At 50.8% G+C, this 26,362-nt stretch overlaps 2 protein-coding genes across 7 annotated transcripts; both read right to left on the bottom strand.

The window, feature by feature from the left end:
* Nucleotides 1-36: 36 nt before the first annotated feature.
* KAT8 (lysine acetyltransferase 8) lies at nt 37-12,044 on the bottom strand. Of its 2 annotated transcripts, XM_065924708.1 has the most exons (12): nt 10,842-12,044; nt 9,462-9,890; nt 8,171-8,245; nt 7,916-8,091; nt 4,096-4,149; nt 3,832-3,996; nt 3,019-3,108; nt 1,237-1,377; nt 1,045-1,138; nt 807-957; nt 525-679; nt 37-210 (listed from the first exon to the last, which is right to left on the bottom strand). In XM_065924708.1, the coding sequence occupies exons 2-12, from the start codon at nt 9,670-9,672 to the stop codon at nt 146-148; spliced, it is 1,377 nt and encodes a 458-aa protein (XP_065780780.1). In that variant the 5' UTR covers nt 9,673-9,890; nt 10,842-12,044; the 3' UTR covers nt 37-145. The 2 variants fall into 2 exon arrangements, with proteins under 2 accessions (XP_065780780.1, XP_065780779.1); XM_065924707.1 differs by having other exon boundaries at nt 9,462-12,044.
* Nucleotides 12,045-12,192: 148 nt separating this feature from the next.
* Nucleotides 12,193-20,055, bottom strand: BCKDK (branched chain keto acid dehydrogenase kinase). 5 transcript variants are annotated; one of them, XM_065924710.1, is made up of 13 exons: nt 19,933-20,055; nt 17,881-17,988; nt 15,381-15,750; nt 15,187-15,255; nt 14,981-15,091; nt 14,650-14,733; nt 14,450-14,569; nt 14,270-14,368; nt 14,003-14,076; nt 13,538-13,666; nt 13,358-13,447; nt 12,738-12,896; nt 12,193-12,645 (listed from the first exon to the last, which is right to left on the bottom strand). In XM_065924710.1, exons 3-13 carry the CDS (start codon nt 15,573-15,575, stop codon nt 12,501-12,503), a joined length of 1,275 nt encoding a protein of 424 aa, XP_065780782.1. In that variant the 5' UTR covers nt 15,576-15,750; nt 17,881-17,988; nt 19,933-20,055; the 3' UTR covers nt 12,193-12,500. The 5 variants fall into 5 exon arrangements, with proteins under 5 accessions (XP_065780782.1, XP_065780781.1, XP_065780785.1 ...); XM_065924709.1 differs by lacking the exons at nt 17,881-17,988; nt 19,933-20,055 and adding an exon at nt 16,338-16,452; XM_065924713.1 differs by lacking the exons at nt 17,881-17,988; nt 19,933-20,055 and adding an exon at nt 16,338-16,451 and having other exon boundaries at nt 14,650-14,697.
* Between the last annotated feature and the right edge of the window lie 6,307 nt (nt 20,056-26,362).

Here is a 26,362-nt window from a genome sequence, read left to right as displayed (position 1 = left end):
TGAGAGAGAGACATGAAATGAATGAAGTCCGTCAGCTCTGGGACAATGGCAGCACTTTATTTAAAAAAGTGATGAAACAGGTCTGTACATATTTACAGGCTGGGGAGCAAGGAGGCATGGGTCCAGGAGCAGAGGCACAGGTCACTCACTTCTTGGAGAGTTTGACTTGCTTGTGCTTGGGGGGTGCCCACTTGAGGCAGACAGAGTCCACTGTGGGGAGAAAAGACGGATGAGAAGCAGGACGCCCCCCTCCTCCCCCGACTGGGCCAGTCACCCTGGCTGCTCTGCCCTGGGCCCAGGCCAGGTTTCACCTGCAGATGGGAACAAGGGCAGACTGATTCCTGGGGTGGGGGTGGGGGGTGGGGAGGGAAGCCCAGGAATGAGTGGCCTGCCGCAGGCTTAGTCCTGGAGCTGGTCAGACTGGTTTGGGATCAGGTGACAGCAAAAAGGAGGCCTTGGCTCCTGGAGGTCCTTACACCTAACCCCCACCACTCACACACCCCTAGGGCAGCCCCTTTACCCACCTGTGATGGGTGGTTTCTTATACTGGGCGCTTTTGAGGTGTTCCTCCACCAGCTTGGGTGTGACACAGATCACGTGCTGGCCCTTCCAGTACTTGACCATGTTGAGGGACTGGAGAGTGCTGATGATGTCATTCTGAGTGATGCTCGTCATCTGGCTACACAAACAGATTAGAGCAGATGCTGGAGAGAGGTCTACTTGAGGGGTTTGGCTGGAAGGGGCCAAGGAGAGGGGATCATGGGCAATCGGAGGAGAATCCAATCCTTCCCTTTGGAAGGACTTACCTAAGGTCCTTGATGGACAGGGTGCCCCGGAAGTCTCGCAGGATCTCCAGCAGGACCCAGGACCAGTAGCTTCGGTAGCTGAGCTTGCCCAGGTCAGACAATGGCTTCTCAGGGGAGCCGACCGTGCTCTCCAGCTTCGAGAGCTCATAGCCTGGTGGTGGTGGAAATGAGGAAACTGAGGACCCACCCCACCCTGGCACCCCTCACCATCATCGCCCTTCCTGCAGGAATCACTCACTGAAAGCAATGAGGAACTTCCCATAGCCACGGCGCTGGTAGGGGGGCAGCGTCAGGATGCAGGCTACGTTGTTCCCATCTGGGGACTCCTTCTCCTGCCGGGGTGGGTGGTCAGGGCCTCTGGGGAGACTCAGCCCACTCGGGTTCATCCATCCCCCACCCCCTGCCTCCCTCAACCTGGGCTTCCCAGCACCTTTGAGAAGTAGCCGACAATGTGGGCCCCCTGCCTGTCCACCTCGGTCAAGATGTAAAAGACGAACGGCTCCACATCAAAGTACAGCGTCTTATGGTCCAGGAAGAGCTTGGCCAGCAGACACAGGTTCTGACAGTAAATCTGAGGGGTTGGGGGTGGGTGGAAGCAGGCTCAGGGGGCACGCAGAACACCTCCACCTAGCTCCATCAAGGTCTAGGCAGGTGCTGCCACCCTGCCTGGTGTAAGGGCCAGGCTCAAGACTAGCCAGTGCCAGTTCGGTGAAAAGTGGGATCCTCACCAGAATGGCTGTGTTTAGCATTGCAAGGAGTCTTAGAGTCACTTTCTGATGGACGAGGAAATGGAAAATTAGATAGGAAGGCGCACTCAAGGAGGTCACAGCAGAGCCGGGCTAATCACCGCTACTGCTGCTGAACGCTCAAGGGGAGTTTGATCTTTAGAGACACAGACTCTTCTATTTCAGCTCAAGAAACAGGCTCAGGGGAGACAGAGGCTCGCCCAAGGTCCCTCAGCTGATGAGCACCAAAGCAGGACTCAAGCTGGTGTGTGAGTTCTGTCTGCTCATAGCCGTGCCCTCAGACCTAGCACATGGCAAAGGGTGAACCTGGGGGGTTGGTAAGTGTCTGCAGACGAACAACCCTTGAGCCTGACTCCACAGTCCAAGCTATCTACCCCTTTGGCCATGCCAGGCCAGAGACCAATGTCAGGAGGGCCAGCGGGACTCTCATTTGACCCAGTGGTTGTGTGAGCCCCAGCACTGTTGACCCATTTTGCTTAAGAGGAAACTGAGGATCTGTAAGGGTGAGGGACTGCCTGAGGCCTCAAAGCTGGACAGGGTGGAGCTGGAAAGAACATCCACGTCTCTGCTCTGTCTCTTTCTGCCCCTCCAACCCCACCTCCCACCCCACTGATGTTCAGGAAGGCAGAGCAGGGGGCTCATGTGAGGCTATTTAGCAAGCTATTCATCACAAGGCTGGCAAAAGCCCGTGTTTACTAAGTCTCTGCTCAGTGCCAAAAACTGGGCTAAGTACTTGACTTTGCTGCTTCATTTATTCCATTAACAAGTCTCGTAGGTAAATATTAGCATGACTCCTGTCTTAAAAAGGAGAAAAGAGGAACAGAAGACCTTAAGTAACTTGTCCAAGGTCAGCGAGGAAGTGACAAGGCGACTTGAAGCCCGGAGCCACTCAGAAGCCAGACCCCTGCATCTTACACTCCGCTGTCCTTGCACGGGAATCAGGAACCCTCGGGGAGACCCTCCCAGACTGACCAGGCAAAGGCCAAGTTGTCCAGGACAGCAAAGCAGGCCCCAGAGACCACACACCACCCCACTGAAGTCCTTCAGGAACAAGGAACTTGGCTTCAGAGCCACAGAGCTCTTGGGCAGGAAACCTCACACAGAGCAGTTCCCATCCAGGAAAAACAAACACCATTTCTTCAGGCAGAAAGAGAAAGTAGGTTTGAACAATACCCTGAGGCCGGACAATCTTCACTCTGGGTTCCAGAAGCACCTGAGCCTAAGCCACCCCCAGCTACCCCCTCAGAAGCCAAGTCCCTCAGGGACAGAAGGAAAACCCAGAATCCAAGGGTGGCACCATAGGGAGCTTGCTTTGTACCGAACACAGGCTGGGTGCCATGCCGAACACAAGCCCACAGGCCTCTTCTCACACTAAGTCTGGCCTCTGCCCTTTATCGACGGTGAGGATCCTCAGGAAGTGCCTGGCTTGTCCCCCATCTCCATGGTAACTCTGCCCAAGGGCTCACCTTGTGGTCTTTGCCATCCACTTCATACACAGAGATGTTGCTCTTGCGGTAGATCTCCTTTCCCGGGGGTTGCCGCCACTGGCACTGGCCCTGGGTGGGGGGTGAGAGGGGGGAAGCACAGATGTTGGGTCCTGAAGTTCCCCGCTGGGCACCCCATCCCACCCTGTGTGGCTTACAGCAGGCCTCCGCTTCTCTCCACTTCCCCAGTTGGAGACCCTGGGGCTCCACCCTTTACCTATATCAAGTAAGCCACCAACCATCTGAGGAGACCAATCCTGTTTTACAGATGGAGAGACGGAGGCCCAGTAACAGGCCAGGTAACTGGCAGGAACATCACACAGCAGGATAATTACAAGTCCAGCTCAGCCTGGCTCTGGAGGGCCAGCACCCATGACACGGTTGTTTTCTAAACCACACACATTTGTCTAAGAATTCACCCTGTGGGAAACACACCACCATGCCAGCCAGGTGGCTCCTGTGTGTGGCCAAGCATTCCAACCGTCCAGGTGTCATGATCCCATGGCTCGGGGCTGTGCTGACTTCCTCTTTTGCACAGAGGAACCTGGCACTGGACTGGCCTTGATAAATATGTGGTGAGGGCCAGGGACACCAGAAGGTCCCCACTCCACAGAAAAGGAACCTGAGTGGGGAGGCTCCAACCAAGGCAGAGTCAGGCCTGGAAGCCAGGTCTCTCCACCCGACCAGCTTTTCCTACAGCTCTGGGCCTATCTCTCCTGCCCCTGGCCGCTGTCTCAGGCGGCCCTCAGCCTTGACGCCCACCCACTGCACGCACCAGACCCAGCCCAGCCTCACCAAGTGGAAGCGGTAGCTCTTCTCATATTTCATATACTTGAGACAGTACTCGCAGAGCCAGAGCTTGGGCTGTTTCCCATAGTCTTCGGGGAATGGGGAGAAGTACCAAGCATCGATTTCGTAGTTCCCAATGTGGATCTTGTCCACGTACTTCACCTTGGTGATCTGTGGGTGAGGTGGGAGTGGAGGGAAGGAGGGCTTGGTCGGGGCAAGAGAAGCAACAGGGAAGGGGCACCTCCGCTTAGGACCCCTCCCCCTACTTACCGCCTCATGTTCCTTCTCCAAGGCTGCTGTTGTGGGGTCCATCTCTGCATAGGTCTGAGTGAGAAAGAGCAGTGGACAGAGGTGAATAGAAGGGGTCAGGCCACCCCTCCCGTTTCCCAGACCTCATCCCTTGAACTACAATAACTGGAAATCGAGCAAGCTTATTTTACCTGATTTCGGAGCTGGCTGGTCCAAGTTCCTCTCCCATCTGCCCACCCACCCACACAACCCAGAGCCCCCTGCTGCTCAAGTCTGGACCGTTTGCCTGATGAACAGGGCTAGGATCAGAAGGCCTGGCTCCACTCCTTAGGCTGCGAAGAGCTTCGGTGTTTACAATCGGATCAATTCAGTTCTGCCATAGTTGTTGGGAGAGAGAGGAAATAACAGGTCTGGTCTGCGCCCGTATCAGGAGCCGGTAGGGACACCCCAATGTGCCTGGACCTCTTTCCTGCAAATGGGACTGCTCCCAGAGGCCCCTCCCACAGGCACAGCGGGCCCCAGGTGTCCCAAAAGGAATTCGGCCTTTCCTCCTGCAAACCTGTTCATCCTCCTGGGTTCCTCAACTCACTGGGAAGCATCATCCTTGGGCCAACCGCCCCAGACCAATAATGAGCCTGCTCACAAGGCTCCTCCTCCTCTCTCAGCCTGGCATTCGAATAATGGCCACGTCCTGTCAGCACTGCCTCCTTGTCATCTCTGGAATTGGCTCCTTTGGCCCCACCCCGAAGAGCCACTGCCATGTCAGGTCTGGGCAGCTGCTGACAAGGCCTCTGGGGATCCCCAGCCCTCCGTCTCAGCTCAACCCTGCTCTGCTGTTTACACTCCTGCTTCTGGTCTTCATGCCTTTGAGCATGCAGTTTCCCCAGCCTCCACGTCCTTCCCTCTTCTACAGCTGCCAGAAAACGCTTACTCAGTCCGGTACCAAGCATGAGCCAGGGAGTGCCTGACGAGGCAGAGCTTGGCGAGTGAGCACGTGTCATTGCTTTTACTGTGCTTCCTGTCTTTGAAGGCCCAGCACACTCCCCAACCCCATCCAGGTTTGACTGGATTCTTCTGAGGCAGAATACATTCCTTCCCAGGTCAGGACTGCCTCGTTCAACAACAGTACCCACTGTCTCCCCCCTTGGTTTCCCTATTTTCCAAGTCTTTGGAAGGCAGGGATATAACTCATGTGGCAATCACAGCCTGCCCAGTTTCTAGGCCAGAGGCTGAAGGGGGAACCAAGGCCAGCCTGACAAGTGACCCAGGAAGGCCTGGGACCTACACCAGAGAAGATGGCAGCCTTGCCCTGTGGTTCAGAAGGGAGACAGGAGCCAGTGTCTTACCCAGAACCCTCTCCACCAAGCACTTCACCCGGATGGCCTCATTTAACCCTTTGGCAATGTGGAGCCACAATGTTCTTACTTCTACTTTACAGAGAAGTAAACAGGGCGAAGTGAGGTCATTCGCCCCTGGGGACTAGCCAGCTGCCATTTATTCCAAGTACCAAGTGCTCACATCATAGGCGTTACTCAGCTTGAGCCTGAGATGGGAGTGCTCACTATCCACACCGCATAGCAGAAACTGAGGCACGGAGAAGTGGGCTCCCAGACCGGGACCCAGCAGAGTGGGGCATGGGCCTCCGGTCCGCCCAACACCAAAGCCAAACCCCTGCACAGATGAGGGAAGGGAGCTTTTCCTCCTCATGTGCCTCTTTAAAACACATCTCCCAAATCACAAAAGCAGTCCTCCTCTGCAAATGGGTTAAAGAACTACAAAAACACTACTTTTCATAAATGCTGTAAATTTATTTAGAATTAAACATTAATGAGGCCCTGGAGAACCTTGCTGATCATTAACTCCTGATTATTCATTCTTTGGTTAACTTGCTGATTATTCATTCTTTGAGTAACTCGCTGGTTATTCATTCTTTGACCACCACTGGTCCACGGTCATCCACCATGCTGACTGCCAGCTTAGAGGGACATCTTTGACACTTAATTTACCAGGGCAACCTGGCTGGGGAGCTGAGCAAACCTTAGACTGTGCTGTGGGATAAAGTGGCCACTAGCCACAAGCAGCTACTTAAACTTAAGTTCATTACATTCAAAATAAAATTCAATTCTCAGTACATTTCAAGTACTCAATAGCCACACGTGGGTAGTGGTTACTGTATCAGACAACACAGACATAGCACATTTCTATTTCCATCGCAGGATGTTCAGTAGGACAGTGCTGCCTTAGATGACGCTTTAGAGACATCTTTCGGGTTTTCTTCTCGCCACATGGCTTGTGGAATCTTAGTTCCCCGACCAGGGACTGAATCTGGGCCATGGCAGTGAAGACGCCGAGTCCTAACCACTGGACCACCGGGAATCCCCGGTGAGAGATCTTTCTAATTCAAAGCATTTAAAAATAATTTTTTTTTTAAATGACAGCACCAGTTAACCAGTTGGCAGTTAACCAGTTAACCAGCACAGTTAACCAGTTGGCAGTCTGTGTATACACACATGATATATTCGTAGTGAAATAAGAGCTTCTCAACTTACCTTTATTAAAGGACAATACATTTTGATAGTTTGTACCTTGTCTTGGTTCTTCCATTTTTGAAATTTAAATGACCACAACCCACTGAACTCATCTGGCAATCTACTAATAGCTGTGCCCCACAGTCTGCAAACCACTGCTGCAAAACCCAAAATGAGTGCTCAGGATGCAACTGCACTGGGTGAAAATAACAAAAATCTGGGTGCCTTAAGAGCTCCATAAAGCCTCTTCTCATCTGCACACTCCATTTCACAAATCAAGAAACTGAGGCTCAGGGTGGGAGAAAAGAACCCCCCCCAGGGGCAGGCTGGCTTCAAGAACAGAACCCAAATTTTGTTTCTATTTTTTTAGCCCAGAGGCATGAGGAATCTCAGTTCCCCAACCACAGATTGAACTCACACGCCCTGCATTGGAAGGACAGAGTCTTAACCACTGGACCACTAGGGAAGTCCCCAAATCCAAGCTTTGGAAATAAATGGCAGGAGTTTCTAGGATATTTCCAAGTCAAGGCTAAGGGCTTGTGCCCCAAACTAGAACAATCTAATTGGCAAATCTGATTCCTGACTGGGTTCCTAAAACTACCTGCACCTCCCTTATAAACTGGGGATATAAAGCTTACCTCACAGAGTTGCTGTGAAACTTCAATGAGATGATATTCTAGAATACTTAGACTAATACTGTGGCTCACAAGCCAATAAATGTGCCATTATTACTCTAATTTCAGCCTACCCTTTTATATACTAGCTGTGTGACCTTGGGCAAGTTACTTAACCTCTCTGAGTCTGCTTCCTGCTTTCCTCAAAAAGAATTAATTAGCTCTGTGGCATTAAGTTGTTACAGAGGACCTGATGAGCTTATCTAGGCACAGCACTCAGCACAAGGGTTGGCGATTGCAAGTACCCCCAAATCACTCATTCTCTTCCTTCCCTTGGAACTTTCAGGTCCGTTTGTCAATGTGGCACAGCCAAGAGGGGCATAAAAGTGGCAAGAGGCCTGAGTTCCGGTCCCAGCTATGTCAGTTCTTTGCCACAAGACTAGGGCCAAGCTCTCACCCTCTCTGAGCCTCAGTTTTCTCATCTGTGAAGAATACCTGGGCGGAGGTAGATAGTCCCCCATATACCGCAGGAGCTTAAGCAATGGGATCTGCTGTGGGTGTGGCACCAGGACCCAAGGAAGTCCAGAGAAGACTCCGAGCCTCCCAGGAGAAGGGGAGGGTTCAAGGAAAGGGGAGGGATCCGGGAAGGGGCGGGACCCAGGGAAGGGGAGGGCACTGGGGAAGGGAAGGGATCCGGACCTTCTGCACGTGGTTGATCTCATCATGCTTTCGTTTTTGGTTGCGAGTGATCTTGCGCTCCGGCTGCTCGGCCAGCTCGCTCAGGTACTTCTCTGAGTTCTTCTGCACAGCATCTTTCACTGTTTTGGTCAGCGCCAGTCGGTTCTTGTCGACCCATTCATCCAATCGCCGGTTAACTGTGAGGATGGGTCATGAGGGTGCTGGCCCTTCACCGTTCTCCCCCACCCCCGCACCTAAATACCCTAAGTCACTCACAGCCCACGTAGTGTACATAGAATTCCTCTCGGCCCTCTTGATCGTTCACTCGAGACTGGATCACTTCAGCAGAATCTGTGAAAGGAAAAGGCTAGGATCACCGAGAAAGAAAACAGGGCTGGAACGAGTGACACTGAGAAGGTTGCCAGATTCTGAGGCCAGATTCCGAAGCTAACCTCATCTGTTCACCTCTGCCACTCCCTTCAATCACTGTCTTGAGGTGGGCCAGATTGGGGTTCTTATTCTTATACTAGAGACAAGGAAACTGAGGCTTACCTATGTTCACCTATTTGAAAAGTAATAAGCACTAATATTTAAGCAATTAATATTTAATTCAAGTCTGGCTCCAAATTCAAGGTCTGTATTACTATACTCAGTCGTTCATTCGTTAAGAAGCCATGAGAGCTAGCTGTGGACTCACAGCCTCACTTCCCAGCTATATTTAACTGAACAAGTTATTTTGGCTTTCTGAGCCTCAGCGCTTTCATCTGTAAATAAGGATAACAGTACCTCCCTCAAATGGTGATAAGCTTTCAGTACAGCACCAAATGGCAGACCATTCAACAAATGAGTAAGGCAACCACTGCAAGTCTGGCCCTGAGCTGGGTTACTGCTGGGTACAGAAGATACACTGATGAATCATTAGCGGTCCTGCCCTCCAGAAGTTCACACTTTGATAGAAGACAATGACAACACAACGGTACATATACTGTAGCTCAGGTATGAAGAAAATGTTGCAGGAATATACAGAAGGGAACGACTCACTCTGCCTGAAGGGAGTCAAGAATGGCATCACAGGGGATATGATGGTAAAGGATGAGTGGGGCTAGCCAGCGGTAAAAGGCATATGGTCTTAGCGTGGTCTGGTCCGTCAATGGCCTTCGCTAGGGGTGCTAAAAAACAGAAAGGTGACAAAGACGAAGGCCATTCTAAGGTATTTGGGGCTTATTCTGGAAATGACGCCAAAAAAAATAGAAGGGAGGGAAAGCTCGTTTTTGTGTTCCGGGAGGTCCTCTCCGCTGGCGGCTGTAGGGGAAGAATAGAAGAGGAAGTCACAGACACAAGGGAGACTAGTGAGGAAGCAGGTTAACAAAAAATGGGAATAAAGCCTAAAACTGGGCAAGGAAGTGGAACGCGAGCTCTAAAACACAGAATGAAGAATTTGGCTAAAGCCCAGCCGGTGGGGATTGTAGGCGGCGCCCGGGCAAGTCCAAAAGACCGAGTTCTACACCCCCTCAGGCCCCGCCCCGCCCTTAGGCCCCGCCCCGTGGCCTTGGGACCCCGCCCTCACGCCAGGTGCTATCGGGCCGCCGGCACAGGTATGTTTCTCCGATCTCCACGGTGACTTCCGGCTCGCCGCGCGCCGGGGTCGGCGGAGAGATGCGGCCTGGGGACGGAGCGGTTCCCTCGACCGCCGAATTCTCCCCGGGTCCGGGCTCGCCCTCCCCCGCGACCCCTGAAGTCGCCGCCGCAACCGCCGCAGCTGCTCCCTGGGCCGCCATCGCTGTAGTGGAAGTGACGTCAGAATATAGCGCCGCGTAGCGCCTTTAGATCCGGGTCAGCGACGCAAGGCGGAGTTCGCAGCAAGCTGGAGGGCGGGGTCTGTGACGTGGCAGGAACTCGTTGGCGAGTGTGACTGTCTCCGCGGCGCCGGGCCAGATTGACGTTGACTGTGCCGGAAACCCTGGAGTTGTTTTCCGTTTGGAATTATGGCTGCACCCTAGAGTTAAAAGAGAGGAGAAAGGCTTTCCTGATGTGATGTCTCAGCTCTATCTCTTTAAGACTTCTGGTGCCTGAGGAAGCCAAGATGTGCCAGTTATCGGGCGGCGCTGCCCCTAGTTTACCGGGGCGGAGCCAGAGCAGCCTCCCTGGACGCCTGACTTTAGGGCGATGATCCTGGGGTTAACACCCATCCCATGCACTTCCACCAGCCAAATACTGGTCTCCCGTCTTTAAAGACTAAAGAAACTGCGTTCCTTGCTCAGGATGGGAAAAGGAGATCGGATTGGGGAAGCAGGTCCAATAAATCACTCGCACAGAATCAAGCCTTTGTAAAGAAATGACCAAGTTCCCTAAACAGAAACTAGCCAAAGGCCCTGGACATAATGGAGAGCGTCTTGGGCTTAATGAGTGAGGAATCCTGGGTTCTGACCCTCAACGGGGAGTGTCAATTCCCAGAATGTCGTTAAATGTCACACTGTATAAGCCATATAACCATAAAGATTGAACCATATATTTATCTCTTACGTATATAAAACAAGTGCGTGTTGCACAATGCCAGACATTGTAGGTGCTCAATAAACATTCCCTTTGGCCACGTTGAGTCATACCTGACTTGTAATTTGGCTATTGGGCTTAGAAACAATTCTAAGAGGAGTGGAACGCTCAAGGCCTAAGGATGAGGTTACAGATTAGGAAACATCTAAGTATCTGTGAGAAATGGCAGTGGGAAGAGCTGGTAACTTGGCTTTGGGGAAATAAAGGAGTTTAGAAGGAGAAGTAAATGCCCTATCTGGCAGCATATGAAACAGAAGAAATAAGTCAGGCAAGAAAAAAATTTAAAATTAACACTGTAATACTTGTTCCCTCTCCACCCACCCCTAGAACTATGTTGATGATTCACACCGATCCCACAGAATCATTTTTTGTTGCTTCCTTGTGCTCATGTTACCTTTGATGTGCTTTCAGAAGCCAGCACCAGAGGCTTGTTTGGTGAAAAGTCTCTCAAGTTAATGGAACTGTTTTGCTTTGAAAGAGCTGAAAATGGAAGTTCTCAGTCTGGGAGTTTTAAGTACCTGCCCAATCAAATATGGACAATAAACAAATGATCATCCAGCAGAGGAGTCCATCAATGACTGTGCCGCTTACCTCTCTTGCCTGGCCGCCTGCCCCTCTTGCCTGGCCGCCTGCCCTTCCCTTTCCTGCCTCCCCTACTCCCTTCTGGAAGCAGTTTTTCAACAAATCGTTTGGATACAAATCTTTGTAAGATGTGCTTCTAGGGAATCCAGGGCTTCCCTGGTGGCTCAGCTGGTAAAGAATCCATCTGCAATGCGGGAGACATGGGTTCGACCCCTGGATTGGAAAGATCCCCTGGAGAAGGGAAAGGCTACCCACTCCAGTATTCTGACCTGGAGAATTCCATGGACTGTATAGTCCATGAGGTTGCAAAGAGTCAGACATGACTGAACAACTCACTCTAGGGAATCCAACCTCCCTTCCTAGCTTCAAACCCTTCCATGGATCCCTGCTACCTCCAGGATAAAACCCACACTTCTTGGGCTGTAATTTCAAGGTCTTTCACCCTGACTACCACCTGCCTCTCCAGCCTCCCCCCCCTCCTCCCTGCAGCACTGCAGCAGCAAGATTTTCAGCCTGGCAAATCACTAGGGTTTCCCACCACCAGATACAATTCCTGTCTCCCCTCAGTCCCCCACTTCCATCACCAGTCCCACCAAGCAGGCTTTAGGCCTTCTTCCTTCCTGACAAGATGGGTGGGAGGGGGGTCACCACCACCTGCTCCCTGGAGCCCTTTGCCCTCCCTACCCGGGCTTCACTGTCCTCTGGGGTCTGCCAGGGCACAATCCGGTGTGTTCTTTTACTTGGCAATAGCAGGCACAGCTCACAGACAGTATTTTTAACGTTCCTTACACAGGTTTAGGTATCAGGTGGCTCAGAAGAGTGCCCAGTCAGGTCACCTTCACCTCTATAACCTGTGATTTGCTGGGAAGAATTGGAACTGAGGCCTGAAGCTGGGCCAACCTTGGCCTTCCATATTGTCTGGGAGGCAGAATCATTTGGGAAATGAAATGAATGAGAGGTCTTTGCACAAACTGCCCAACTCATCCCCACTCCTGTTAAATTTACTGTGCAGGAGACTCAGGGCCAATTCTGTTCCCAGTCTGCCAGGCAGTGAGGATGGTTAAGAGACCAGGACATGACCTAGTTAAACCCAGGGTCCAGGGGACCTGAAAGAGGGCAGAAACAAAGGCTCACCTGCCCTCCTCACACACGGGGCCTGAGAGGGCATTCAAAATGTGAACTTTAATAACAAACAGCAGGTCAAAGTGGGGTTCCCCAGGAACGAGAATGACGGAGCTGGTGCAGGAGACCTCGAGGGTCCCCACTTCCTCCCCTCTAAGGCCTGGAGGCAGGGAAGCAGTGGACCCTATGGAAGAGGGCCGGTGCCTGGCTCCATGTAAGTCCACCTGTTTGGGGCCCTAAGACCCAAGATGTAGCAGTGTGGAGCAGGGTGGTACCCTGCCCAGCCCGGGAGGTCCTGGCAGGGAGTGTGGCCCAGCCTGGGCAGGCCAGCCAGCCTAGGGCTGCGAGGTCAGATGCGGAAGCTTTCTTCCCGGCCATCGATGTGACGGAGCCGCAGGTAGACATCTGTGCCAATGCCCTGAAGTGACTGCAGCCGAAGGGAACCACCGAGGTACTCTGCGTAGGCCCGCGATGTGGGCAGCCCGAAGCCAAAGCTGGGGGTGGGCAGGGGGACAGGACACGGGCTTCAGAGGCTTGAGTCTCCTGGGTCCCCCCACCCCTCCGTTCTGGCCAAATGGGGCCTCACCCGTGCATGGGTCCCGACTGGCCACTACCGTGCATGTCCAGGTGGCCGAAGAGGGGGCTGATCCGGGGGTCCTGGGTGCTGGCCTCAGCTGTAGTGAAGTGGTAGTCCATCACCCGATCCAGGTCTTTATGAGCAATTCCCCCGCCCCGGTCTGAAATCCTGGCAGATGACGGCAATGGGGGTTTGGCTCAGCTTTGGTGGGGGTTCACTACCTCCCGAGCAGACAGTGAGTGCTAAGTTGGCCTTCCTGTCTCTTCCACCCACCCAAACATGGAATGTAGTCACCTGGACTCTTGGGCCTTGCTTTCTGTAAGCTACTTTTCTCCACCCTCACTTCTGCCACTGATTGCTTAAACCTTCTCACCGGACTTGACATTTATTCTCCGCCCAGCACCATATTTCTGACTCTTTCACTGCTCTGGGCCCCTCAGTTTCTGACAAAGACAAGCCCCTGGGGCCTGCAGCTGGCCCCAGATCCACTCATGTCCAGCTCACGGCAATCTCAGGACTGGAGATTGTCCTGAAACACTAAGTCTCACTTAGCTTGAGGTCATTCAGCAGATCAGGAACCGTGCCCAGAAACCCGCATCCATACCACCCAACCCGCACCCAGGGCAAACCTGATGACGAGATCGATATCATTGTTGGCGATGGTGATGACGACGTCTGGGACATTGTAGGGAGTGTCGAGGTGACTCTCCATTGTGGCTCTGTGCAAGGGGCCAAATACCAGTAGGTGGTGGTGCCCCCACCTCACCTCAGTTCCCATCTGCCCCCTTCCAATACATCCAACAGCCCACCTCATGGCGTTCTTGAGCAGCTCAGGTAGGATGTAGTCCAGTGGCATCGGAATGAAGGGGAAACGGGCTGCCACGTGTCCGTTGATGCGGACTCGGGGTGCATTGCCATACTTGTGTTCACACAGGCGTCTGTGGATAGGAGCAAGGGATTCAGACTCCAACCAGTGGGTCTCAACTGGAGCTGATTCTGTCCCCACCCTCCCAAGGACATTTTGCACTCCCTAGCAACATTTTTGTTTGCTACAACTGGGGAGTATTGCTGGCATCAAATGAGTAGAAGCCAGGGATCCTTCTGAACATCCTAATAAGCACAGGCCAGCCCCTTACAGAAAAGAATGATCTGGCCCAAAACATGAACAGTACCACAGTTGAAAAATCCTGCCCTGGACCACATCCTGGGCAAGTGCTCAGACCCAGACCTTCCCTGCCCGATGATGTCCACTTCCTTACCCATTCTAGCCTCACCTGGCAAAGTCCACCCACTTTTCAATAATCTTCTTCGGTGACAGGCGAGTGCAGATGATGCCAACAAAGTCAGGCTGGTAGGAGAAAGAAGGTCAGGACCAGAGATCACCTCTACCCACACCCTGGGCAACAAAAGCTTGTAAACTCTAGACTACGGAAGCAGCCCCAGGGCTCTCCCCAGGCCCGCGGACTAGGTCCCCAGTCCAAGGGGGCTCCTGGCTCAGTTCCCTCTGGTCCACTTGACAGTCTTAGGTCCCGGCGCCCCACCTTGTCTTCATGTAGTGCCAGATGGTGGGTGGCCAACATACGGATCCCAAGCCTTGAAGTCAACGTCTTGTCTAAGAAGTAGCGGACAAGCTTCTCATCCTATAAAGAGCAGGACCTCAGAAACCCTGTGCCTTTCCCAGGCCTCCCACCAGGTCTGGGCCCCCATTGCGCTACCCTGACCTCTATGTGCTTCCGGCTCTCACGCAGGCCTTCCGCCAAGAGGGTCACCACATCCTTGTGGTCATCCAACAGCTGTCGCACCAGTTGGCAGTATCGGGCCTCATCCGCCTGGTCCTTGATCTGCAAGCCACAGAGTTGTGAGCGTGGATGGTCCAGCCCTGCTCTCTCAGCCCCTCACCCTGCCCTGGCCCAGCCCTCACCGGAGGGAAGTCTGTCAGCTTCTGGAAGGCACGGATGTACAGCTCGTGCTGCAAGGAAGAGGTGTGGGAATTCACAAGGATGCTCTGGGCACAGATAGAGAACAGTCAGCCGTGACCACCTATGGGGACTGCCATCCATCCCAGTTCATTGGGTTCCGACCCCATCACGGTCTTTCAAGTCTCCATGAAAGCTTGAGGCCAAGTCCTCTAGGACTCAGAAAACTTGAAGCAGATAGGTCTCTACTACTCTGGTTCCCTCTCCCCATCTGCCCCATGGATGGTGGGCACACTGATTTAAGGTCCTCTCTACGCCCCCTTGAGGCCACCTTACCACGTGCAGTATGGTGGGGTTGCAGCCAATGATGAAAGGAAGGCTGCGGAAGCCCTTGATGCGGTGAGCGATCCTCACTGGCAACTCCTGCTGCAAGTAGCGGGCACTTTTCTTGAAAAAAGAGAAGAGGGAAGTTAAGGCCAGGGGCTGGGGGGCTGGATCAGAGCTCCAGGGCCCAAGAGGAAAACAAGAGGCAGGAATCTTACCAGAAGGTGACTGCCATCCTGAGAGCGGCCTGAATAGAGCATCATGGTTGGAGTGAGACGGACTGAGGGCTGGAGGGGCAGAGGGCCTTTGAGCACAGCATCTCCAACACCCTGCCCCGGCCATATTAGCTTCACCCCTTCCCTGGACCCCCACTACAGCTCCAGACCCAAGCCTCACCGCCCTAGCTGCACACCTTCTCCGCTGCCACGTCGATGGCTGACTGGTTGTAAAAGGAGGTGACGGTCTTAGAGCGCTCCCGTGCCATCTCCACGTGGTGGGTATCGGTGGCTGATGTGGAGCGGGCCCGGAGCGAGAGTGTGGGCCCCAAGAGAGGCCGGAGGGGTGACCCGCCCCGGGGTCCGCTCCCCAGCACCGAAGCCAGTATCATCGTTCTGTTCCTTTGAACTGAACTGGGTGGCCACTAGGGCTGAGGACCCGATAGACGGAGGCGACCCCAAAACTGGGCAAGAAGGGTGTGGGTGGGCAGGGGCTCTTCTCTGACTTCAGGGGTGAGCGCCGGTTGAGGATGCTGACCAGCTCAGCCTCCGGGGAGCAGCTCCCATCTACCAAGGTGGGGAAAGGGGGAGTTGTACGGATCTGAATCCAGAGGTGCCATCTCTATACGTGAGCACAGGTACAATCAGATTTGACCATCTCTGCCCAATCCATTCAACCACCTCCCCAAACACACACACGGGGAGAGCCTGGATCACCTTGCTTTCTGGAATTACTATTCTCCAATCTAAGGCTCTATCTGGTAGCTTGGAGGGGAGGGGATCCTTAGACCAGTCCAGCCCGAAAGCCTTGCCCCTGATCTCTCGGATCCGCTGCAACCCTCGTTCAGGGGCGGGGCTGACCCCTAATCCGGCGCCTTCAGACCCCGGCCGGGGTCTGGCCTGCATACGTGTGGCACAAAGAATTGTGCACCGAGGTCGGCTGCGCGGAAGCAGCGGCTCGGGAGTCCCCGTCCGGGTCCCTCCCTCCGCAGGGTCACTTGGTTCGGCCCGGATCTCCCCCATATGGTAGATGCTGGCCCCAACCCCACCCCCGCCCTCCACGCGCGCTCCAACGATCCAGGGCAAAGGCGGAGGCTGCGGTCGCGTGATGCGATGCCTTAGCGGGCATGGTCTTCGCGGGTCGCTCCCCTTACCGCTGGGCCAGAGCCAGGGCCGGGGTCCGAGCGGAACAGCCCAACAGTCGACGGGGCCGGGCGAGCCTCGCCGCTTGCGCCCTCTGCCGCCGTGACGTCGCGTGGGCTATGGGCGCCTGGTGCCTCCTGGGAGTTGTAGTTTGGAGCAGAGGACTCGCACCCAGCGCCCAGCCCATAGCGGTTATGTCCCTGCTCCTAGACCCCCCAAATAACCCCCGAGTTACCTGGTCTCTCTGGGAAGCGGGCCCTCGGGAAAGAAATGAGACAGGGCGAGAGTACCCTGAGATGCAACGTGCACAGACCAAACGCTATCTGGATTCCCCCTCTGAGGTTCGGTCCTTCTGCTCAAGGTCTTGACTCATTTGTAGAAAACCAGAGTACCTGGTTCAAAACCCAGCTCAGTCACTCACTATCTGGGGCAAGTTACTTAAACTTCTCAATACTTCAATTCCTGTCTTGCTAAAATGAGGTTGTATCAACCTTGGGGTTGTGTGGTTACATGAATTTATACATGAAAAGTGCCTAGAAAGTTATTAATATTATTACTAATTAATATCAGCAACAAACACTGATTAGGTGACATTTCTGGGCTAGGAGAGATTTTGGTCTTGAATTAATATACCCTTCTGAGCCCTGTAGAGGAAGACAGACAATTGATGGACAAAAGATAGACAATTGATAGATTTGCAGTGTGAGTAGGACTCAGCCACGCCTGGGAGCTGGAATGGGAAGGGCATTATCAAAACAGAGAAGAGCCTGGAGCCAAGTGGAGTCTGGGAGGAGAGGGGCTGAATGAGGTGACCAGACCTGTGTTTGTCCTGAAGTAGTAAGAAGTCATTGCGGGATTTTAACGGAATAGATCTGTGCCTTAGAACCCTCGGGCTACAGTGGTTGGGATAAGTGAGATCAAATGCAGAGAGACTAGTGAAAAGACTTTTTTTTCCAAGCAGGAGATGATGGGAGAGAGACTTTTCAGTGTGTTTGTGTGTACTTAAACTGCCTGGATTCTAAATATTTAAAAAATTTAAACTAAAGAAGCAAGTAAAGCGGGAGATGTCTTTGAAGCTATCTTTTTTTTTTTTTTTTTTCCTTTTTCGGCTGCAACCTATGGCTTGCGGAATCTTGGTTCCGTGACTAGGGATTAAACCTGGGCCCTCCGCAGTGAAAGCTGGACCCTTTACCACCAGCTGGCCTGCCTGAGAAATTGGCTGGAAAGTCTGCACAGATCATGAGGAAGGGGCTCCCTGAGTCTCTGGATTTCCTCTTCACCCCTCATCCCCACACCATTCCCATTCTCTTTTCCCGTATTCTGGCGCTATCCTAGAGTGAAGCCGGAGGAGGTTGGAGGCAGGCCGGGCTTGAGCCTGCCTGAATGGCTGAATGGAGAGGGGAGGATGCTCCCGGTGGGAGGCCGGCGTGCCCATAGAGGCAGAGAAGTGCGTGCAGTGTGCCAGAACTCTGCGCTCACGTGGCCGCGGCGTGGCCGGGAATGCCGGAGACGGCTGCTGTCACAGAGTCTGCAGACGTCCGGGAAGGGCCTCACCTCGTCTGACCCTGCACGCTGGCCCAGAGCCCGGCCGGGACTCGCTGCTGCCTCCCGGCGGTGGAAGTTGGACATGCACCTCCACGAGTGCCACCGCCAGTCAGGCCCCTGTTTAAGAGATTGACACGTGTTCGTTTCCTCTTCATAACAGTACCTCTGAGGTAGGTACTATTAATATCCTCATTTTTCACAGGACGGAATAGAGGCCCGGAAAGATTAAACGGGAGATTTCCCTGATGGCCAGTGGTTAAGACTACTTGCTCCAGATGCATGGGGCCCAAGTTTAATCCCTGGTCAGGGAAAGCGATCCCACATGCCAGCAAGGAAGATTCCGCCATACCCTGCCGGGGTCCAGCCTCGGCAGGATCCAGGGGATACCCTCAGGATGAACGGAGTCGGCGAGAGAAAAGACACGTGAGACCAACCTTGATAGGGCCAAGTCTGCGAGGGGGAGAGAGAGAGAGAGACCAGAGGGGAGGTGCAGAGTCTGGCAGAGTCTGGCAATGCTTTATTTTTTACCGTGGCTTTTATACCCTAAATTAGTACATTTCTAAGGGGAAGATAGTTTAACATTACATCAGCTTGTTCTTCACGAAACTAGGGTGTTTTCTGCATACTTCTTTGTTTATGAGGGTCTTGTACATTATCTTCTGGCCTTGGGGCCTATTAACATTTTATGCAAGTCAGGTGAATGTAAACCTATTTTCTGTTTCTATGGTGACCTTAATTGAAAGGTAGCAGTCTCATAGGGCAACAGTACAGAGTAGAAGTATAACCTTGTTAACACAAAAATTAATCCTTCTGCAGAAGTTGTCAGTTGCATTTATCTAAGAAGTTTACCCCAGACTGACTCTGCGACTTTGGTGAGGCAGCCTCTGCCTAGCACTCCTGGCTGACAATTAACAACCATCTCATTGTTACCACACTAGGACTAAGCTCTTATTTCTCTAGATCTTTAACTATATTAACAATGGTTTCTATAACACAACCTTAGCACATTAAAAGCAAAAACACAGCAAGCAAATGTTAACCCAATAGCTACTTTTAGAGTAATTTTTCCTGTGTTTTCTAATAGGGCTTCCTCACTCCCCGAAGGGCTCTATGTCTGTTAGGGCCTTTATATGATCAGGTTCTTTATGTTATTTTATGATTAGGGTATTATAAGCAATCATGCATATTAGTACCAAGGGCATAAATGCATTTGCCAAACAAACTAAAATACCAGCAAAGGAGTTTAAATTAAAACACTCCTTTCACCCCGGATAATCTCATAAAATACCACCACCTGAGAAACTTATTGATTAAAGTTCTAAATTGATTCTTATTTGGGAAGAGATCAGGGAAGGCCTTCTGCCTGTGTCACAGAAATTAGGGAGTAGTCTATTGAGGCAGGCATCAGAAAGACAGATATCGTCTTTAAGGTGAGCGCCGGGGGCAGTTTTTCGAAATTCCTGAAAACCTGATCTGCCTTGCCTGTCAGGCTTTCTCCTCGTGACCTTGTTATGGGTGGGATCTCGTGAGCTGGTCTTTTCGAAACCCCTGAAAACCTGATCCGCCTTGCCCATCAGGTTTTCTCCCTCATGACCTTGTCATGGGTGGGATCTCGTGTGCTGGCTCCCGGCAGTGCCCCAACTAAGACCCGGTGCAGCCAAGTAAATTTTTTAAAAAGAGATTAAATAACTTTCCCCCTTCTTCCTCTCTGTCCTCACCTCCCATTACACTGGCCCACCCATTTTCCCCTAAACATACTTAGGCACATTCCACCTCTCATGAGCTGTTCCCTCTGTTTAGAACACCCTTCCCCTCCACATAGCTTACTCTCTCACCTCCTCTAAGCTTTTGCCCAAATGTCAGTTGAACAAAACCCAACTTGATAATCCGATTTAAAATTGCAATCGCCCCCATTCCCCTCTAGTTAGTATGGCTTCCTAGGTGGGGCTAGTGGTAAAGAGCCTGCCTGCCAATGCAGGAGACCTAAGAGATGTGGGTTTGATCCCTAGGTTGGGAAGATCCCCTGGAGAAGGAAATGACCACCCACACCAGTATTCTTACCTGGAAAATCCCATGGACAGAGGATCCTGGCGGACTACAGTCTATAAAGTCCCACAGAGTCGGACACGACTGAGCAGCTTCACAGGAATAGCAGCCATTCCCCTCACACTGCTTTACTCAGTTATTTATTTATTTGGCCGGACTTCAGGGTTTTGGGGCTCTTAGTTCTGGGACCAGGGACTGAACCCTGACCCCTTTCAGTGAAAAATGCTGAGTTCTAACCACTGGACTGCCTGGGAATTTCTTCTGCTCTACGCTTTATTTCATCCACAGCATTTATCACCAACAACATATTATATGAATTTCTTATATTAATTACTCATTTTTTTCCCTAAAATGTAAGACCAATGTATGAATATTTGCCTGCTATACTGATTTATCTTGTGCTCCTAACAGTCTCCGGTAACACAGGTGCTCAATAAACGTTTGTTAAATCAATGAAAGAAATATTGGGCTTCTCTGAGCTGATGAAAGGCAGAGTGACAAAGCTACTGAAGAAGGAATTCATAGGGCCTGGACTCCATCTCAGGCCTGTCCGTGCTGGTCATGCTAGGCCGCCTCTCCAGTGGACTCTGAACTCTGTGCTTAGTGTCTGTGCAAATGACAATGGAAGGATAAGACCCCCTCTGGGCAGGGGTCTTGAAGATCCTAAGAGAAAACAGACACTAATCACCCCTACCTCATGTTAAAGCCTGGCTATAACACTACATCTTTATTTTATTTTATTTTTATTTTTAGAGGATCACTTTGTTGCATGGAGAATGTATGTTGGGGTGAGGGACCAGAGAGGAGACTACTACGTTTATCTAGGTAGGAGCTGATGATGGTTTGGGTCAAGGTAGCGGTCTGCATAAATTCCCGGGAGTGAGGATGCCTCTGCTTCACAGCGCTCTCCTGGCAGGGCACATGCGCTCAGTTTGCTCCTGGACTGGCTCCCATGTGATTACTTCTCTGTGTCACCTTCAGTGTGGAAGCCTCCTCAGCCTTTCCTCTAAGCTGAGGTTCACCTCTCTGAAAGAGGAGCTTGGGCATTGCTGAACTATGTTGATCTCTGCAAAAGCAAGATGCATTTTCTCCTGAGGTCTGTGGCAGTCAGCTCCCAAATGAAGCTTATTTAATAAAGGAATTAGTTCCAATTGAAAAAAAAAAAAAAATCCCCAGGAGTGAGAGAGACGTCCAGGAGGAGTGATTTGGGTGGATTGGGCAGGGGGGCATGGTTAAAATGGGAAACCCCAGAGAAGAGCCAAATTTGGAGAAGGTAAAGAGCTCAGTTTGCTTTTTGTAAACCATTCAGATTTTATGTATCTTTTTAAACTAATTTTTGTTGGAGTATAATTGCTTTACAATGTTGTTAGTTTCTACTATACAGCAAAGTAAATCAGCTATATGTATACATACATCTCCTCTTTTGGGGATTTCCTTCCCATGTAGGCCACCATAGAATACTGAATAGAATTCCCTGAGCTAAACAGTAGGTTCTCATTAATTATCTATGTTATGTGCATGAGTGCTCACTCGTGTCCAGCTCTTTGTGACCCCATGGACTGCAGTCCATCAGTCATCTCTCCGTGGGATTTCCCAGGCAAGAATACTGGAGTGGGTTGCCATTTCCTCCTCCAGCAGATCTTCCCAACCCAGAGATCAAACTCGGATCTCCCATGTCTCCTGCATTGCAGGTGGATTCTTTACCACTGAGCCAGCTGGGACTCTATTTTATACACAGTATCAGTAGTGTGGGGCTTCCCTTGTGGCTCAGTTGGTAAAGAATCTATCTGCAATGCAGGAGACCTGGGTTCGATCTCTGGATTTGGAAGATCCCCTGGAGAAGGAAATGGCAACCCACTCCAGTAGTCTTGCCTGGAGAATTCCATGGACAGAGGAACTGGGCAGGCTATAGCCCATGGGATCACAAAGAGTTGGACACGACTGTGCGACTAACTTTCACTTTTTCATCAGTAGTGTATACAGTCAATCCCCAAGTCCCAATTCATCCCACCACACCCCCTTTCCCCTCTTCGTGTTCATATGTTTATTCTCTATATCTGTGTCACTATTTTTGTTTTTTTGTGTGTGTGGGGCGGTTGTTGGAGTTTTTTGAGTTGTGCTGTCTTCATGATGGTACATGGGCTTTTTGTTACACTGACTTCTCCTGTTGCAGAGTTCGGGCTCTCTAATTGAGGCATTAGGGCTTAGTTACCCCACAGCATGTGGAATCTTAGTTCCCTGACTAGGGATCAACCTGGGTCCCCTACCTTGGAAGACAGATTCTTAAACTCTAAACCACTATATCTGCTTTGCAAATAAGATCATCTATACCATTTTCTAGTTTCCACACATATGCGTTAATAAATGATATGTTTTACCCTTTCTGACTTACTTCACTCTGTAAGACAGTCTCTGGATCCACCCATGTCTCCACAAATGACCCAATATCATTTCTTTTTATAGCTGACTAACATAGGAGCTCAGTTTTGAGTGTGTTGCATTGCATCTGATTGACCTGTGAGAATATCCAGATGGTGAGGTAGGTCCTAGAAGTCCTAGAAGCCTATGGGCTTTGGAGCCCAGGAGCAAGATCTGGGCTCAGACAGAGCTCAGAAGCTGTAATCTGTATGGAGTAAGAGAAGATGTGGATGGGAAAAAAAAAGTTGCCTCATGTGGCGGTTTGTATTTCCCAAAGATGCTGCACCCCACATGCCCACATGAACTCCTCTTTTTAAAAAAATTAATTAATTATATATTTATGGCTGCACTGGGTCTTCACTACTGCGCCCAGGCTTTCTCCAGGTGAGGTGAGCGGAGGCCACTCTTTGTTTCCGTGTTCTGGCTTCTCGTTGCTGTGGCTTCTCTTGTTGCAGAGTACGGGCTCTAGGGTGTGTGGGCTTCAGTGGTTGCAGCATGTGGATTGCAGAGCTCAGGCTCAGTAGTTGTGGAGCCTGCGCTTAGTTGCCCCACAGTACGTGGACTCTTCCCAGACCAGGGATCAAACCTGTGTCCCTGGCATTGGCAGGTGGGTTCCTATCTACTTGCATCACCACGAAAGTCTCTGAACTTCTTAGTTTATGATTTTGACACTTCTCCTATCAAGAGGTGAAGTTCTGGTTTCCTTCCCATTGGTTCTAAGCAGATTTGTGATTACAGTGGAAGGGATACTAAATGATGATGTATTAAGCTAGATCATAAAAGATGATACAGGTTCTACTTGGTTCCCTGGAGAACCTTTACTGGGGACCTGAGTCGTCACATAAACAATCTGATTGCCCTGTATTTTTTAATTATTTATTTTTTTGTAGTTATTATTTTGGCCATGTAGGACCCTAGTTCCCCAACCAGAGATCGAACCCATGCCCCCTGCATTGGAAGCACAGAGTCCTAACCATTGGACTACCACAGGAGTCCCTGATTGCCTTGTATTAATTATCTGTTGTTGTGTGACAAATTACCCTCACAATATAGCAGTTCAAAACAATAAATATTTATTATCTCACATGGTTTCTTTGGGTCAGGAATCTCGGAGAAGCTGAGTTAGCTGGTTCCGGTTCAGGGTTGCTTATGTAGTTGTGGTCAAGATATTGCCCAGTGGTCCAGTGGTCAGGCACCGCGCTTTCACTGGCAAGGACTTAGTTTCAATCCCTGGTCAGGGTACTAAGACCCCAAAAGCTGCATGGTATGGACATAAAAAAAAAAAAAAAATGCTGCCTGAAACTACAGTCATACGAAGTCTTGACTAATGCTGGAGACTCCACTTCCAGGGTGGCTGTCTTGCATGCCTGGCAAGTTAGTGCTGGGTGTTAAAAGGAAGTCTCAGTTTCTCACGAAGAGGACCCCTCCCTCGGGCTGCTTGGGTGTCTTCATAACATGGCAGCTGACTTCACCCAGAGTCAGTGATCTAAGAGGGAGCAAAATGGAAGCCACAATATGCTAATGACAGCCTCCAGAGTCATAAACCATCATATCTGCATTATCCCATTGGGCCAGGTCAGCCCTATTTAGGGTGGGAAGAAATTACACAACGTTATGTATACCAGGAGGTGGAAATCCTGGAAGACAGTTTTGGAAACTGGTTGCTGTGGCCTGGAGTCTGCCATGCTGTGAGGAAGCCCAAACTAGCCCCTGTGGAGGTGTGGCTACATGGATTCACAGAGAGTCCCTGAGACTACAGGAAGGGGAAGGGGCGTAATTCTTCAGGGGCTCAGTGCTAAAGAATCCCCCTGCCAATGCAGGGGACACGGGCTGGGAAGATGGATCCCACGTGCCGCAGAGCAACTAAGCCCCCCTCACATCACAATTACTGAAGCCTGTGAGCCTAGAGCCCATGCAACAAGAGAAGCCACCATGAGAACCCCTCACGCTGCAACTAGAGAGTGTAGGGTATAGTTCGGGCGAGGCAGAAAAGGAAAGATGACCTCAACAGAAGTAGGTTACCTTTATTCAGGCAAGGAGGGGCGACAGACGGCCTAACGACCAGGCTGAGCTCCGAGAGGGATCAGGGAGGCTTCATACTTATAGGGAGGTTTGTGGAAGCGATAAGGGAAATGTCAATTAGGTGGGATATTTTGAGTATTCTTTTGTTGAGATGACATTTGTAGTTGGGCAGGGGGTGATAAGTCTTCTGGGCGGGTGTAGACGGTGGAAGGTTTCTGGACAGGGGTTGATAAGTCCCAGATAGATGCAACCGGCCTGGAGCATCAGGATGGATCTAAAGTTATGCTTTGTTTTCTCCGAAGTTAGACGATTCAGCAAGGGGCCTTTGAGACTGTTGTTCTTTTTTCTAGGCCCAAAAGACTCCTTCAGAGGGTAGCCTCCATTTGCCGCAACTAGAAGGAAAGCCCACACGCAGTAACAAAGACCCAGCACAGCCAAAAACAAAGGAGAGAGAGAGAAGTCAAGTTATCAGCCTCCCATTGCTCCAATATTAGTCATCATCTGACTGCAGTTATGTGAACCAGTACTGCCAAGGCAAAATTCTCATATCAAATTCCTAACCCTTCCTTAAAAACTGATAGAAAATAAAAAGGTTGTTTTTTCTTCAGTCATTATTTTTGTGGTAATTTGTTGAACAGCAGTAAGCCCTCAATGAGTCCTAACTTCCTGTATTTATATCCTTCTGGAGTCTCTTCCCACATTGAACAGAGCTGACCTGACCCAATAAGATAAATGACAACATGTGACTTTCAAGGCTGAGTCATAAAGATACTGTGGTTTCTACCTTACTCCTTCTTAGATCACTCATTTGGGAAGAAGTCAGCCATGAATAATAGGAACACGCCAGAAAAATGTGGAAAGAGCTGAGAAACTGGCCTAAGTCATAGTGTTCTGTACTAGATTCCTATTGCTGCTGTAACAAATTACCACACACTTAGTAGCTTAAAACTACATGAACTTATTATCTTACAGTCCTGGAGTTCAGAAGTCTGGCATGGGTCTCAGTGAGCGAAAATCAGGATGGCAATAGTTCCTTTCTGGGGAAGTCCCTGCAGGACCAGTGGTTAGGACTCTGCACTTCCACTTTGGGAGCAGGGGTTTGGTCTCTAGTTAAGGAACTAGGATCCTGCAAGCCATTTGTGAAGCCAAAAAAAAAAAAAAAAAGAAAAAGAAAAAAAACTTCCTCTCTGCAGGCTCTAGGGGAGAATCCATTTCCTAAATTTTTCCTGCTACTAGAGACCACCCACATTCCCTAGCTCACTACCCCTTTCCTCCATCTTCAAGGCCAGCAACATCGCATCTCTTTTTGCTTTTCTTCAGTAGTCACACCTCCTTCTGACTCTTCTGCTGCTCTCACTTTTAAGGACCCGTGTGATGACATTGGACCCATAGGATAATCTGTTTTAAAATCAGCAGATTAGTAGCCTTCATTTCATCTGCAACCTTAATTCCCATTTGCCATGTAAACTAACATGTCCACAAGTCCCAGGAATTAGGGCACTGACATCTTTGGGAGCCTGGAGAAGGGAATAGCAACAGTATTCTTGCCTGGTATTCAACAGTATTCTCCAGTATTCTTGCCTGGAGAATTCCATGGACAGAAGAGCCTGGAGAGCTACAGTCCATGGGATCACATAGAGTCAGACATGATCGAGTAACTAATACACACACACACACACACACACACACATACACATCTTTAAGAGCCATTATTATTCCACTGACCGCATTGTCTGCAAGAAAAGAAGTGGGCCTGAGAAGCAACAGCCAGGGAGGGAGGAGGGAGGTTTAGAAGAGTGAAATATAACAAAAGCCAGAGGAAGACAGGGTTCCCAGGAAGGATTAATATTGTTGGGAAGTCAAGCATGATAAGAACTGAAAAATATTCGTTGAATTTAGCTTCCTGGTGATACAAGTTATCCGGGGAGTACTGGGGGCAGGAGTTAGTTTATGTTGTGTTGGGCAGTAAGGAAGATGTAAGGAAGTAAAGGCTAAGAGTGTAAAA

This window comes from Muntiacus reevesi, chromosome 2 (assembly GCF_963930625.1).
Source record: "Muntiacus reevesi chromosome 2, mMunRee1.1, whole genome shotgun sequence".
NCBI classification, from domain to species: Eukaryota; Metazoa; Chordata; class Mammalia; order Artiodactyla; family Cervidae; genus Muntiacus; species Muntiacus reevesi.
The sequence above is the reverse complement of the archived record's forward strand: the minus strand, read 5'-3'. Positions and strand labels throughout refer to the sequence as shown.

Bases quoted from the DNA above. Each gene is read 5' to 3' on its own strand.
- BCKDK (XM_065924710.1), bottom strand. From the start codon at position 15,575: ATGATACTGGCTTCGGTGCTGGGGAGCGGACCCCGGGGCGGGTCACCC. The intron at 15,256-15,380 runs GTGTGCAGCTAG...CTGCCCCTCCAG, and splicing joins TCGACGTGGCAGCGGAGAAG to CCCTCAGTCCGTCTCACTCC. The intron at 13,667-14,002 runs GTGAGGCTAGAA...TCCTATCCACAG, and splicing joins AAGTGGGTGGACTTTGCCAG to ACGCCTGTGTGAACACAAGT.
- KAT8 (XM_065924707.1), bottom strand. From the start codon at position 9,672: ATGGCGGCCCAGGGAGCAGCTGCGGCGGTTGCGGCGGCGACTTCAGGG. The intron at 8,092-8,170 runs GTGAGTGACTTA...CCATCCTCACAG, and splicing joins CTATGTACACTACGTGGGCT to TTAACCGGCGATTGGATGAA. The intron at 211-524 runs GTGGGTAAAGGG...TTCTCCCCACAG, and splicing joins TAAGAAACCACCCATCACAG to TGGACTCTGTCTGCCTCAAG.